General features: G+C 46.9%; 1 protein-coding gene across 1 annotated transcript in view; it reads left to right on the plus strand.

The window, feature by feature from the left end:
- Positions 1–1,452: 1,452 nt before the first annotated feature.
- Positions 1,453–16,170, plus strand: part of LOC119432463 (tyrosine-protein kinase SYK) — a 137,127-nt gene continuing 122,409 nt past the window's right edge. Inside the window, exon 1 of the mRNA XM_049658245.1 lies at positions 1,453–1,547. Within this exon, the coding sequence (XP_049514202.1) occupies positions 1,453–1,547 (95 nt within the window). The remainder of the gene's footprint in view (positions 1,548–16,170) is intronic.

Raw genomic sequence — 16,170 nt, forward strand, 5'->3', positions numbered from 1 at the left:
TTTGCTTTCTCTCCCTCTCTGAGCATGCTCCCAGCTAACGGCGGTAATCTGGTAAAGTATTGGTTAGCGCCCACATGCAAACACATTGTTAGGCGCGGAAGGGCCCCCCAATGAAGTGACGCCGCAATCAATCTTCCATTTGAACGGATACTAGCCATGACTGCAACCTTACACCTCCCCTGTAAACATATCTAATAAATATTCATGCGCATAACAATATTTGCACCCAATACCCCTGCTGCGATGCCAGTACTGGACATGCGCTTATTCTCGTCGCGTGTACCCCTCATTAGACAAATCTTAAGGTAGCCGTTTATTCTTCTGAAATCAGGTTAAATTTATTGTTTAAATACACCTTGTACATCATTTTGCAGCATGCTCTGTGTGACTGCTATCAACGCATAGCATATAAATGATCACACCATACAATCTGCGTCTTATATACCGCCGATGTTCGTATTGGGGCCAAGTCAATGCTTATTTCACAACAACCTAAAGTTGCTGAATTCGTTAAAGTGTACAAACCTTATTCTTTCGCAGTGCCCAAATTTTTGAGTGAGGACATGGCGAGAGGGGTGAATACTGGGATGCTTGAATGATAAAAAAAGAAGGAAAAAAATTGTAGCCGCAAGAAATGTTGATGCCAAGAAAATTGACGTCTGGGATCATATTTTACTCGAACTCATTACTTCGTGATTTGAAATGCTTCTAACCGGCGTAACAATTTCCTGCACCGCGTAATTTATGATGTTAATTTTGCTCTCTATAACAGGCGTAATCTATGGCCTCTCGACGGGATGTTTTGTTCCGAATAGTGTATGGTATAAGCATGTGCTTTCAGCGTCCCCGAAGTTAATGCAATGTCGGGCAGCGTTTAATAATTACGATCGATATATGCCAAAAAGGTATGTTTCTATCCGCAGATACGATGAACTTTTCTTTTTATTCAAGAGGCGCAATGTTTGTTAAAAGGAAAAGTAAACTCGTAAGGGGCGAAGAGAAGGTAGGGCTCATTTTTCAACTATATTGCAACTTTTGAAAGGTTAAGCATTTGTAAAATTATGTGTAGTTTTTAATTAACTTGACGTTTCCGACGTATCGTTTGTAAGATATGCAAGCAGTTATTAAAAAAAATTGCAGATCCAACGCCCATCTTGGAATTTGGGTGAGGGCCAACTTTCGCGAAGTCATTAATCAAATGCTATAAATTTGCCCATTTGCCTGCCGCGTCGTTGGCCTAAAGGAAACTAGCAAACCTGTGTGCTCCCACGCACCCGTACTACGTAATGTGACACATGCAGCCTTCATCTTGAAGAGATAGTTGGTGCTGGCACGATATGCATGCGATTGCGGCTAATCGCTGCTCTGCTGGGGGACAGAAATTCGATCCCACCATCCCACCACCACCATTTTTTTTGCGTAACCCTATTGAAAATCCCATCATTGCCCATCATGAAGGTTATGCTGGTCATGCTGGAATTTGTGCTGGCCATGCTGGCAGAAGTGCTGGGCATGATGGAACGCGTCGTGGCCATGCTGGGTGGATGGTGGGTGCCGTAGACGGTGCGGGGTGGATGCTGGGTAGATGGTGGGATACATACTGGGTGACTTGTCGCAGTGGTGGGTGTACTGGGTGGATGGTGGAATACACAGCAGCACCCAGTGGGCACAACCGGTAAAGTTCAGGAGGGCTGGCTAAAAAGCTCCGCTTTTGAAGATGTCTTCCTTGTAGCAGATATTCAAGATGGTTTAGCATACGACTCGATGCTCCTTCTAAAACAGATGTCTGTCTTACGGGCACGTACCTGGCGAGCAATAGTAATTATTTTGGTCGAGTCATAAAATTATTATAAATAATGCCATTCGTAGTGTAACATTGCAACACTGCCATACAGTGTTGTTACAATATGACTAAAGTAATGTCGGAAATTACCAAATGAACTTCAGGATGCACAAAAACATCGATGAAAACAACATACGCAGTTGCATATCTGTCCTCTGTGTCTTCTGATTCTGTGACCATTTGGCTATTGCACCCAACGCCATAATTATGGACTTTCTGGTATATTTTTCGCATTTTACCTTGTATATATTTCTCATATTTTTTTTCAATAAATGTTTACCCAATAGTGTGAGAGTATATAGTGATAATGTTTTTTTGTCTGCAATGCTGACGAAAGTAGCTATATTGAAATTAGTGTTCAGGCAATGGTTCATGATTTATTTTCATACACCATCGTAACTACTGGGCCACGAGGTACTTGATAGTGCAGAGATAAATCCTGACTACCGGGAGTTTTTTGGGGCACAGTTAAATTTGAGCACACGACCTGTAAAATTGCATTCCGTTCCCATCCAAATACGTCAATCACTGCCCAAAATCAAATCCTCGACTTCTGTCGAGCCACTGCGACCAGTTATTGCGCAAAGCCAATTCGGGATACACCGGACAGTTGCGAACCCAACCCGAAACTTTTGAAAAGTTAATGATAGAGCACGTAATATGCATGTTTAAAGCACGCTCGAGGATAAATGCCTAAGAAAAACGTTCATTTGTTTGCTGCTTTGAAACAGACTTACCGAAAACATGTACACCTTGCAAAAAATAAAAAAATAAAACGTAAGACAGTTTTGAAATGCTGGAATACATTCGGCACAACACTAATCTCAATGAGCCATTTTAGTATTATAACATACTGTTTTCTTTTTTTTTTTGTCCCTCTTATTCTGTTGCCTCATGAAGCAGGTCTCCTAATGTAGGTGTACTTATAAACCTGCCTCCGTCTCGCGACGTCCATTTCCCGGCGATGCCGCCGTGGGGCGGCCATATTTTCTACTTGATATTGTCAGATTTATTGCGCTTCTTCTTCTTCTTCTCCATGGGTCACCGAGAACGTAAACTGATCCGCAGTTCCTGAGTGCAGGAAGTGCGTGTCATCCATTTCTCTTTACGAACGGCGAAAGGGGACACTCCGCTTTTAAGCCCGTCGGAGCCACCACTTTCTTTCTTTCTATGGTGTCGTTCTCTTTTTCCTAGATTTGATGGAGTGAGCACCTTCTCTGAAAAAGAGGGGACGTCCGCCGGAACTGCCAAATAATGCAGCGGTTCCCGCTTGTTTCTACTTCTTTCCACAAAAAAAAATTGTGAAAGAAAAGAGCGATACACTTTGCCATGCTTCTGTCAAGCTTCCGGCCGCAGCCAGTGCAGTCCAGAAAGAGAGCTAAGCCTACATGCTTGTCGGAAGCTGCGGAAAAAAATATAAAACGTATAACCGGCGGAACAGGCGAACCCAGAAGTCTCGTTCAAATGCAGGAAGTCGTAATCGTCGTCGATGGAAAACAGCACGATTCGTACTGGTGGCACCGAATCCTCTTACCTCGCTGAGGCATCGTTAGCGATGCTACTGAATATGCTAACAGCACTCCAATGCGCCCTTCGAGACGTCGAACGTATCGCTCTCGGCTGACTCATGAGGTTCAAAGGTTTGTTTAGACATGCGTATTCTAAGCCGTAACCTGAAACAAGCGCCGTTCAAGCGACAAATCGTGTTCCGGTGGGTTGCACGAATCCGCAACGCTGCATGTCCGAGGTTTGTGGAGCTGAATTCAACTTAGCGCGTGAGTTCGATGTCAGACGTACTGTTCCCTGAACGACACGAATTTCTGCTTCGCTGCCTTTAGCAACAGCAGTGACCAACTTTTACCTATCAGCTTGTATGGAAGTGGAATTTATAACGGTTTTCGGGCAAGATCACTTTGAAGAAACAGCGCAACAAAACAACCGCCTTGACTTGGAAGCGTGTGAACATTCCTGCGGGGGTATAGAGCTCTCCGAACGACAGCGATTACTATGCTGACGCTTTTATATAGTACGAGCCCCGATGACTCTGTGTCTATAAGCGTGTTTGAAAGTAGAAGTAGGAAGAATTTACAGCAGCCTTCCAGCAAGATTAGGTTGGAGAACCAACACAAGCCAGCAGTCGTGCATATTCAAAAGATTTCTGCAACAACCCGCAAGGCGGGGTTAGATTTGTGAACAGCAATCTTCCTATTCGCGCGTTTGTCGCATAACGCTCAGCAAAGGAAAACCACCTGAGCTCCTTGGAAGGAAGCTTGGCTTTTGAAAGGCAGTTCGTTTGCGGCGCCGTAATTGAATATGACGGCATCGCTTTATCGTGGTAAACGCTGGACGACCTTAACTAACAGGCAGGCTGGAACTCGTCAAGGGGCTTGGAGTTGGAAATAGTTAAGCAAACGAGGTCCGAGTCAATCTTCAAGGGAGCACTTATTTCACGAAAGTAAGAGTAACCATCGTTCTCGGTGCGGCAAAATGCTACAAAGAAAATTCATACTACACTGGACGGCCGAAAGGGGCTTCCCTTTGTGGCATTAGGCTCCGACTGGCACTGTTTTTTTTTTTTTTGTTTTTTTTAAGAATGCCACAGCATGTGCTTTAGAAAAATAATCTCACATCACTGGTAACAGTATCCAACAAGATGTACTCCCTTCGTGGCTCTGTGAAGTGCAGTCAAGAGAGATTCGCGCCGGCTTTCCGGTCGTATTCGCGACCATTTTCTTCCTGCAAACTCGATAAGAGCGCGATGTGTCTCTTTACTCTAAGTAGAAGAACCAGCTTCTTGTTCTTCGTCCTTTCTTTTTTCTTTGTTTTATGACGCGGTGCTTTCCGACGAATACTGGTTTTGTTCATTTAGACGCTCTTGCCCAACTGCTTAAGGAAACACTGAGCCATTCTGACATTTTGCAGCGGAGAAGATTTCGCTGCCCAATGCCGGAATGCACCCTAGTTATTTGCAGGGCACTGCAGCACTTAAATACCTATTCGGACTATTTACGGATATATGCGATATCAACAAAATTTGTGTCGGCCGTTCTGCTCGGCACAACAGCCCCGTGCTTCAAATGGCGTGAGCGGTAGTTGCGCAGTCTGTTAGGAAATAACTATAAACCATCATGTCCCAGCGTGACCTTATGGTCGCGAAAATTACGCTATTCATTAAAATTAATTTAGCTTATTTTGGTTCACAGAAACCTGTCATAGTTGCCGAATTCGTGGCGTTTCAAAGATATTGAGTTACTTTACACAAACAATGTAGCTGAATTTTTGGACATGTGAATAATGAAAAGTGAGAAGGCCCTTTTATATGCACACGCCCAGCCATATCCATCCATGGCTGGGTATGTCTATTTTGGATGGGTAGTCTTTAGAAGCGCAGAAAGAAATTACACAGAAACAAAAACCGATCCCTAGTGAGGTAAAGACTGGTGCTCAGACTGCCGATTCTCCCAGCGTCATACAGCCGATCATTTCTATGCTAGCCGCAAACTGCCAACTGTTTGTGACGTCAGCACGGAAGGAGCAGCGCTGGGGCCAACGTCTTGCAAAGCTGTCGTTAAACGAAGTCCCCAGCTATATCGTCATCGGCGATTGGGCTCAGCCAGCGCTACTGTTAATATATCGCCCACATTTTCCGTCCCACACAGCCAAAAGGTATATGATCGAGACAATTCTCTAAAATCACAACGGATAGGGACGTGTCACACGTATTCTGAGAGGCACTGATTATCAGTCTTCCATTCGATAAGAAGTTGCGCAGAAGCCATCGACGCTTATTGTCAGTGTGAGCAAACAACAGCCGAACATTTCCGGAAAGCTTCTCGTTTATTAAAGGAATCATGCGCTTGAAAGCGTACCTTCGTTATATTCGGAATATTTACGTGACGATTGCTTCATTGCGCAAGTCCGCAAAGAACAGGCCCGTTTACCAGCGCATCTGCAGCGGTAGTATAGGTGGCTGTACCATATAAGCCGATTCGTCATATGTGCACCATCTCCAGCGGCGCGAGCACCGGCGTGCAAGGTGACGGCCATCCACCCTTACCGCTGCGAAGCCCTGCGCAGCTGCCACAGAGGAAAAGGTGGCAAGGGTAGAGGAAGGCTGTACCACCGCATCTAAACGACGCCACAAAGCTATCCTGCGTCAGCACGTTCGTCTCAAAGGCATTCGACGACGAAAGCACCACGCAGCTTGGTTGCACGTCAGAACGCACCTTTAAAAGTCCGACCTCCGACCACCGAACATGAAAACGAGCGAAAGGACCAAAAGAAAGTCATTCCTTTAAGACAAAAGAAATCAGGTAGTCATATCCGAAAGCTCGGTATCGGCAGCTCAGTGTCCGCCAATATAGATCGCTCGACAGTGGTCGCACCACATCAATACTAATTAGGACTTGCCCAGATAATAGGGCATCCCAAGACAAACCCTATCATTATCATCGACACACCATTCTCGTAATCCACATCATCGTTATCTTCTCTATTCGACTTAAGTCCCCTGCAGTACGAAAGCGTCTCGCACTGATATCCATTAACCCCTTTCTTGCAAACTCGATCACATTTTAAGCCTGCAAGTATCGGAATCATAACTTCATTTCCAACAAGTCGTACAATTTGTTGGTGGTCCTTCAAGGGAAAAAGCCGTTACAAACAGCTTGAAAGTGCCTGGAAGCCCTTTATGACAGAACAGCACTCAGTGTATACAAGAAAATAAAGCGAGTGTATAAGCATATATTGTATATCGTAATCTCATCACATTGTATGCGTCTCTGCAACCTTCTACAGTATTTCTCTTGCCTTTTCGGCCATTCCGTTACGACAATTTCTAACTGGTTATCTCCTGCACTGCATACAACACTTGCCCAACGGCACTTGTTTCTCTTCATCTGAAATGCAGTATCAGCTACACCCACTCGCTCTAATTCGCATCGCAATCCTCAGTTCCTCAGGAAGCCATAGGCACACGCGTTGAATGTGTTTTCGTTGTGTATTTCTTGCTTCACTCCAAGGTTGTGCAAGCTATGCAAAAAAAAAAAAAAGGGGGGGGGGGATCAAATCTCACCCTCCAGCACGTGAACCAAAGTCCACAAACGTAAAATAGGTTTCCTGACTTCCCCGATTCATTCTGATCACCGAAATGCGCAGTCCCGGCTTCAGGGCCGACTGGATTGAAAAAAAAAAATGCAGTGCGCAATTTTCGAAGAAACAAGCGATACAACAATTCTCCTCCGCTTGTGCAGCAATGGACGAGCGCGGCATAGCTCCAAAGAATGCCAGATGAAATGACTCGCGCAAGCCGAATACGTAGTCGCCACAGTCTGTCGGGACCGTGCGTCGTATGGCAGCGAGCGTTTGCCCAGCCCCACCTAGCTTCAGCAGGCGCAAAATCGGCTCGGAAGTGGGCTGCTATTGCGCTGCCCGGCTCGGCCGGCGGGCTCCTATGCAAATAAGGCCTCCCCGCGATATAAAGGGAGCCTATAGTGAATTTCAAGAGACCGGATTGCGCAAGTAACGTTTTGCAAGTAATATGAGGTGGCCACGGAAATATGGGGGGCTAGATTTTGTTCGCATCGCGAGATGAGAAAGAGGGAAAGTGAGTGTGTCAGGATGGAAGAGGGAATGGAGTCCATATTCTCCGCGGCCAAAGAAAACTTCTAAATTGAGCTATTGAGGATAATTATTTCTTCCATCTTTTTTTTTTTCCTTTTCGGCTGGTAATAGAGTGAAATTTGGAACGTAACGTCATAACGCGCGTATCAACTTTCGCCATCATGTAACCCTATTTGTTGGCCTAATACAGCGTTATATTGACTCCCGCTCTGTGAATACCGTATCTGTGCCGCTTTAGGAAATGAACGGCCAAGCTGCTTACGAAGTACAAAAATGCCTCAATATTACAGACCAGTGGTTAAATTATAGATCAATAGATAATTGCACACATTATAAAAATTGATAGAAACTTCTAAAACGATTTATTTCCGTGTCTTTCTTGTTTTTTTTTTTTTTAGTTCGCTGGAGAATAGGGAGAAACTTGGAATCTAAAGTCAATAACGCACATGTCGATCTAGCTTCGTAGGTGGGTACCCGCATATGTTGGGCTAATAAAGTGTGCTAAAGACTCCGGCTTTTTGTATAGCCAGTCTACGTCTCATTATGTAATGAATTTGTCTGCATACTTATGAACCATACGCCGCTATTTTACAGAGCGCGCGCTAAAAATTTTGGTTCGAGAATAGTTACTCCAGCAGTCTGTATGCGCAATGACGACTGTCTTTCGTAAAACAGCATTTCGTTTGGATTACTCATGATTGGAAATTGGATAAAAACGTCATAGGCACTGCACAGTCATTTTACCAGCCTATCTTTTGATACCAGCCTCACGACTAACATTTCTCGATTCAAGACTGAGTTTGACAAGCACCATCCGTAAAGCCTCGCCAACTAACCCTACCCGAGTTTTTTCGCTCGTGTGTGTGCGTGTGCGTATACATGTCGTGTGTGCATGTGTGTTTATGTGTGTGCATGTGTGTGCGTGTGCGTGCGTGTGTGCGTGCGTGCGTGCGTGTGTGTGTGTGTGTGTGTGTGTGTGTGTGTGTGTGTGTGTGTGTGTGTGTGTGTGTGTGTGTGTGTGTGTGTGTGTGTGTGTGTGTGTGTGTGTGTGTGTGCGTGCGTGCGTGCGTGCGTGCGTGCGTGCGTGCGTGCGTGCGTGCGTGCGTGCGTGCGTGTCCTTGAAGTGATGTCACTCCTCACGATACCCTTGAGGTACTATGAATAATTGTTAAGCCATAATATTCCAAACAACTGTGTTTTCAGTAGTGAGAGTCAGTAAAGAAGTACAAGCACATTTGCTCTCTATAGGGAACGTAGACATTATTGTTATTTGCTTCGAAAGAGCTCATAATTTAATCTCATGCCATTGCGAAAATAAAAATTGAGAAGATTCTGTTCAATTTATGCCCTTTCACTTGTCACTGAGCGTCACTGGAGCTCGCAATTTGCGCGGTTCCTGTTGTCAGTGAAAAACGACGCCAATAATATACGAGTGTCGCGACGAAATGGTGAACGCCAGAAAAGAACGTCCCGTTCCAAGAGTGCATCATCCATTACGACCAACTACACTTATACGATGCCTTGGCCAAAGGCATAAATATTGCAGATTGCTGGGGTACAAGTTAAGGACGAGAGCCGGAGAAAAAAAAAGAAAAAAAGCAAGAGAGACTGGAATGCTAACTCTAAACTTGCTTCGCTCTACCAGAATGGTGATGCCATGCGTGGTGAGTACAGGCTCTTAATGAATTAGGGCGCAAAGACCGCGCATTCGTCGAGGGGCTCTCGCAAAAGCGAAAAATTCCCGTTTTCCACATCCCAAGCCTTCTTCTGTCCGCTCTCCCTGCGTTGAACGCGACGGCGAAGACTACGGCTTCTTCGCAAAACGTAATAGGTTTTCGCAGACTCGCTTTCAGCGACGCACCAGGACGTTTCTCCAGCGAAAAACAGCGGAACGCCGAGATTTCTCGCCGGCAGCGTCAGCGCCCCTCGAGTGACTTCTCCCATCTGTTTCTGTATTCTTCGCTCTTCTTACCGCTGCTGGTTGGCCGGGCGTAAATTCACTAAGCGAGAATGCGCGAGTCTGGCACCACGGCGCGCAGTCGCGGCTCGCACCGTTCCGAGACTCGCCGACCTCGCATAGGAGTCTCGAAGCGCTGAAATAAGGAAAATCTAAAACACCGACATTCAAAAAGAAATTTAATGCGTAACGAAACAGTCCAGTCAGCCGGAGGCCACCACGAAAGGTCGTGTCTCTCTCCTTAAAAACGCCGAGAGAGCGTTCGCTTGGCGCTCCCGGGGAAATCGGGAGAATGCTCTTCCCCTGCGGCTCGTGGAGAGCGAGCGCGCATTCTGGGGACGCTGGGAAGGAAACAGCGCTCGCTCGCGCGCAATTCCGTCGCGCTCGACGTCGCGCCTCGTGCGTCGTCATTGCTGCTCCTTTGAAAGCTCGAGCGACGAGGTTTCCGTGCCTGCGCTCCGTCTCTCTTTTCATTCTCGGTCGAGTGACTGCCGGCGGCCTCGCGCACCACGATGACGGCGTACGACGGCGCGACCTAAATATATACGCGCCGCCCTGCGTCTCCCTAAAGCCGTGCACTATTGTCGAGGCTCTGAGTATATATGGGCTGGGAAGGGCATCATCATTCCCTCGTCCTCGTCTTACCGCTACCTAGGCGTTGCACTGCGTATGCGGCGAATATGGGTGTCTCGGATGCGGCATAGCTTGCGAACTGTGTATCGTATAAATATATTTTGTTTAATGGTCGAGATTAGATTTGGGACCTGTGTGGTGCGTACACATCAGCATTGCAAGAGATTGCGCGTTGCATACCATTGAAGTAAACACATTTGTACGCATCACCGTCAGCTGAATAGAATTCAATTATACCTCGGCTAAAGGTTAGCTTTACGTAGCTACCAACATGTTCGTTGGATGTGCGTATACCTTTTTTTTTGTGTGTGGCCGTAGAAATCACTTTCCCAACCTTCTCTGGGACCACATGAACACTTTCGTAATGACAAACATGAATGTAACGACAGCCGTGATCGCTTCCAGCCGAAGTGCGTGTCGTTGTTAGCAGTATTAAGAGTAGCATTCCGATCAAGTTGGTCCTCCATTACCAAAGTATTATTGCGCAACAAGAGACACGGACGTGAGAGAGGAAGACACACCAAGCGATGTGCGTTCTTCTTCTCTTCACGTCCGTGTCTTCTTGTTGCGCAATAATACTTGAGTAGCAGTTGTAGTTGTTGTTGTGTTTGTTCTAGTAGTATGTAACTTTATTGCCTGTAACAGAGTCCAAGTTAGGACTGCATGGAAGATGGACTGTCAGCCATATCTTCTGAGTATGACTGTTAGGTGAGAGGGTGAGACAGAGCAGAAGAACATAGGCTAGAATGCTAAGCTAAAGAGCACCCGGTTGGCTGCCTCACGCTGGTGGAGGTGAATAGAAGAACGGAGATTTAAGAGGGGGATTTACGGACGGCGAAGGAAAACAACATGAGCCAGTGCACATGCACCCTCACTGGCCTGGCAATCAAAGGCATTCGTACTAGCCAGACGTTCTCCATAAGCACCAAATACGCCGAATTCTATGGCTATGAGTAATAGCAGCTCCACTTCAGGATATTTACTGCGCCCTAATTTGATAGGGATATTTGGGTCAAGTTGTTCTTGCTGTATCTACACTTAGTTAAGCGACGCTAACACAGTTTCATGCCAGCTAACACATGCGTGAAACGATTCAACGGTTGCGGCAGGCGCAGAATTCCCAGCCCAGTGACGTAAATGCGTGGCTTGTGGATGGCGTGCATTCACCGCCCTAGAGACTCGAGGTGATGCACTTAACAGTTACGAAGTAGAGTGACGGCTGCGTCACTTTCACACTAGGCGGCGCTCTGCCTCCCCCCCCCCCCCCCTGTTCCGGAGCCGCTGTCTACGGAAGCGGCCCGGGCTGTGGTTTCTCGCGCGGACTAACAAGAAAACAGTCGTAGCCCTGCTTATCGATTACTGCTAAAACGGGGCGTATTCAGCAATGCACTTGCGTGTTGCGCTGTGTGTCTTGCTCCGTCGCATTTTCTGTCTCGAAACAGCAGTCCAAGGGCAAGTAGAAGGGCGCTGCAGAGATAGCAAGTTTTGGTCCTCCTAATAGAATGTCGCCGGTATCTTTGTAGCGCTGAACGATGCATCGACCGATTGATTGCCACTATTTTTGAGAACGTCTTCTGCTACCGTCTGTATCCAGGGGAAATGTGGAGGTATTGGAGGACAGTAATTCTGCGAATGCTCAATGTAAGCAGAAGTGAATAGAGAAAAAAAAACGCAGAAAAAAATTAAATGCGTTTGGTGATTTCGCCTAGAATATCGACGTCTGTGACCGCAAAGCTACATAACGAAAATTAGAAGACGAATGGCGCAGAAGACATATATTATTCAATTTAGGTTCGGTTGAAGAGAAGACTTGGTCAATTGCCGTTTCTTTTTCTGTTTTTCTTTTGCAATCCATCGTCATGGAAACGTCATTGCCACCAAGTCCAGGAGGCGAACCTCTGAATTCGAGACTGCAGCGGCCTGCTTCAACCTCCGAACTACCTCGGAGGTTTTTCCGAAGCGCTGCACGAAATTAGCGAGCGTGAAAGCGGGTAAGATCGCTGCGGGGCTTGTCGCGCGAGGCAACGAAAATGGAAGGAGGCTGCCGTCTCCCTAGAGGGCGTTTTCCCAAATTTCATTTTCGATTCCTTTTTTTTCGTACTTTTTTTGATCAATTCATTTGCGCTGTACATCTCGTCGCGTTTTCCCGAAACACCACGGCACCTCCAAAGTGGGACTCACGGCGCGCAAGGTGGCTACACCACGTCGCACGGCGGCTGCAGCTGCTGCGCAACCCCGCCGCCGGTGGTGCTGCGACGGTGTCCCAAATTTCCGATTCGCTTCCCTCTTTCTGCGTCGTCACAGTGTAGCAGCTTTTGACGTCGTTGTAGCTCCTCGGCTCCGGAGGTGGTTGTCGCGTCGCGCTTCGAGCCCAGGCCTTGCCTCGGCGTGCTCCAGCTAGCGTGTTTCCTCCAGCGACAACGCGGAGCCGACGATGAAGCGACAGGTTTCATCGAGGCCCTCGCGTGAAAAGAAAAAAAACAGGGAAGACATACAAAGTAAAAACATTGACCAGCAGAACAACAACTCGCACGGCGCCAGCCTCCGAACGGCGTCTCCTAGCCAAAAGAAACAACGCTAGCCTGGGGACAGGCAGGCAGGCAAGCGACGAAAAAAAAATAAGGGAGGGATAAAATGGGGAAGCGGAAGAAGCGTCAGCGCGTCGCAAAATAACACGCCGCGCATGGGAAGGACGACAGAGCGAGGAGAAAGAGGCGCGAAAAACGAATAACCGCGCCTCCCGTGCGATTCTTGGCCTTTTCTTTCTCTTCGCCTCGGTCTCGCAGTGTCGAAGTCACATTGTAGACGAGTAGTGGTCCTTCCTTCCCGACCCTAATGCTGCTGACTCGGGAAGCAGACGGGAAGGCTTCGGTGGCGAGGAACGGTGGCGGCAGTGGCACTTGGCGAGTCCGCCTGCTTGCAGCCCCTTGCGCCGAGAATGCTCTCCCAGTCTTAGCCGCTTGTTCATGGCTTCACGGGAGGTAGTTTTCCTTTCCTCCCCATTTCATTCTTTCTTTCTCTTTTCATTTTCTTTTTACTCCCGCATTCTTGTTTCTCCTGCCTCCGCCACAGCTGTCGCTTCAATCGTGAAACGGCGGCTCGGCGAGAGAAAGAAAGAAAAGAGGAATCCTCAGGGCCGCCAAGAAGCCGGCGCTAGCTGGGCCGCTATTCCTGCCCCTGTGGAGAGGGAGTGAAGAGAGTAATTAGGGACGATTTACAATGGGGACAATCGCGCCCTTTTGTTTTTCTCTCTCTCTTTTCCCCCCACTCCTGTTCCTCCTGTGCCTACCGCTCGGAGAAAAAAGAAGACAGTTTCTTTTTTAAAGCTAAGCAATCTCCCGCTGCTGATTTAGGAATAGAAGCGAAGAAACACAAAGAAATCGGACAGGGATAAGGGGAAGGCAATGGGGAAGTCTGCAGTCACATTCGCGAGGCGTTTTGCTGGGCTGTCCCGAAGAACAATGCGTAGGGAAAAAAGTGCGGGCTAAGCGAATCGTCCTCGTCGGGTCCTTTGCTTCGAGCCAGCTCATCAGAGAGCCTGCGGCCGAAACCTTTAGCCGTTAGCTTTCCTTTTTTTAAATTTTGTTTCGTTTCCTTCTTGATTCGTAGTTTTCGGGTCGAACGATCTGCTCAGTTGTTCGGCTCGGCTCTTCGAAAAAGGGGAATTACCTGTAATGGTCCGAACGCAAATCTCCTCGCTGGTTCCGTGCGACGTCATAAGTGTGGGGCCGGACAGCTTATACGCTAACGGAGCGATATCACGTGTCGTCGGAATTGAGCCGCGGCGCTAGAGAAGGAATCGGGGCGTGCTTACAGTGTCAGCGAAGAGGGTCGATTTCATTACATCTTTTTTTGTTTTGTATTTTTTTTCCTGTTCTCGTTAGGCTTCGCATTAAGGCGATGCTGACTGCAGCACGGAACGAATGTACACGAATAAAACCCAGGCAGTAAGCTTCGAATATCGTTTTTGGAGGGCCTTACTCCTCGTCATTGCAAATACCTATCGTGCAATAAATGCACCGAAGGGCTCGACGACGATTCGTTTCTCGCGCAGTGCATACGAAATGAAACGTAATGGTCTGTAGCACAAACAGCCGCATGAACGCACGTACAGTCGTACAAATAGAAGATGGGAGTTGTTTGCCTGAAAAATCTGTGATCGCCTTCTTCAAAACATTAGCTATACATTAGGTAAGAAGATTGGTATGTTAGGTAGGTTAGGTTTGCTTGTTTGTATCGCTGCTCGCAAACTGCATAGAGTTAGAGTTTTCATCAGGGATTTTCAGCCTTTGGCCTCTGCCCCTCCGTTGGCCCTGCATCAACAATTCGCTAAAGGTGATGATGATGATAGTGGTGCTGGTGGTGGTTATGATGATGATGATAATTAAATTAAGTTGGCGCAGATAACTTCTCTTTTGCATGGCCTGTTTCGATACGACGGAAATTCTCCACTAGCAATCGGCCAATCTGAAAATTACAGAAACACATTCACAGTCCGACACCTGTTACGCAGATTCTGCACTACTTTCAGCAATTCGAACGTTCCGTGCTGCTTGAAAATATGGGAAGAGCGTCACATCAGGGAATCTTTGGGAGATCTATGTGTTACAACATTACAACAACGACAAGAGTCGAAACGGCAATACCGGTAGCAACATCTCGCGCAGCGTTCACTGAAAACGGGCTAGAAGCGCGACTGATCCCCGTTACTCTTCTTGGCAAGTAAAAGTAACGGAAGACATATCGCTTAATCAGAACATCTAGATAAGCTTGTGGTGCATCTCTTACATAAAGTAGTGCACTGTTCATGTTTTTATATCTGAGTTGTGATTGTTTGCTTCGCGCTGAACGTCTCGTATTAAACATCAAAGATACTCCTTCTGATGAACTCCATCGGTAGAAATAGCGAGAAAAAATGGTATGTTGTAATAAAACCTCCGAAAACTTTCGCATATTTCGCGCGCAATAGGTGGCGCCACCGACGACCACGTTTTCGGCGTATGCCTTGTCATCGCGGTAACACCCTGACGTAAACAAGTGCCAATCGAGTGCAAGCTCTGCCACTGACTTCTTTATATCCCAATAACATGGTGAAAGTACAAAGTGGTCACTGAAAACTCACGCCTACGTGTTTATTTTTCAAAAGCTCGATGCCAGAACTTCGGTTAATGAAGCTAACTCCCTCTTTCTATGGTGAGAGGGGTACTATAAATTTGGGACCTTTGATTGGGTTGAGAAAAATGCTTCACATCAAATACAATAAAGAGAGAGAAATGGCCAGTAATCCCGAAATGATCAGCTAAAGAAGGCGCGGTAACCGACATCAGATATAGGAGAAATGACAAGGGACATTCATAAGCGTTGCTTGTAATGTGATCTCGAGCTCTTATTTGTCTTCATATGAGACTGCTTGCCAACTTGTCTAATGACACAACTTAAGACACAAGTTTCCCGTCTGCCTCTAATTTCTTGCAGTCAACTTCTTATCAGGTTGTTTTGCTTTATGTGTCAAACTAACGAGGCTTAATTCGCTCTTTTATAGACTATACTGCCCTAGCCTTGGCCATTTACACTTTCTTAGTGCTAGGATTGTCAAAGAAACTCTCGCCACGCTGCAAGGCAAGTAAAGAGAGAGAGAGAGAGAGAGCTAGTTAGAAATGCTCCATGACTTGGAGCGAAAAATATATCCTGAAAATTATTATTTTAACTCATTGCTGCTCAGCAGTGTTGTACGGAACGGAGTTCCAAGGAACGGCGTTCCTGGAACTATAGTTCCTTTTCGGGGGAACGGAGGAACGCCACCGCTCCTTTAAGAGTCGGTGGAACTGTTACGGTAACTCGTTATTTTTACGAAGGAACGGCAGAGGGAACGGCGTTCCTTCTGTAAACGTTCCACGGCTCTAAACAGACGCACCGATGCACGCGCGTATGCAGCACATCATGCAGGGCGGATGGGCGACCGCGTGAGGCGCAAAGAATTACCACTTGCCTGTCACGTGACTATGGAGAATTTTTTTTCGCGAGTCCTCTATTATATGTTTTCACGACTAGGCTTCAAGATTGTCACGCGGCGCTCCCTCCTGTAGTTTCTTTCAACCATGCCGGCGTGTCGGAC

The sequence above is a fragment of the Dermacentor silvarum genome, chromosome 11 (assembly GCF_013339745.2).
Source record: "Dermacentor silvarum isolate Dsil-2018 chromosome 11, BIME_Dsil_1.4, whole genome shotgun sequence".
Classification (NCBI taxonomy): Eukaryota; Metazoa; Arthropoda; class Arachnida; order Ixodida; family Ixodidae; genus Dermacentor; species Dermacentor silvarum.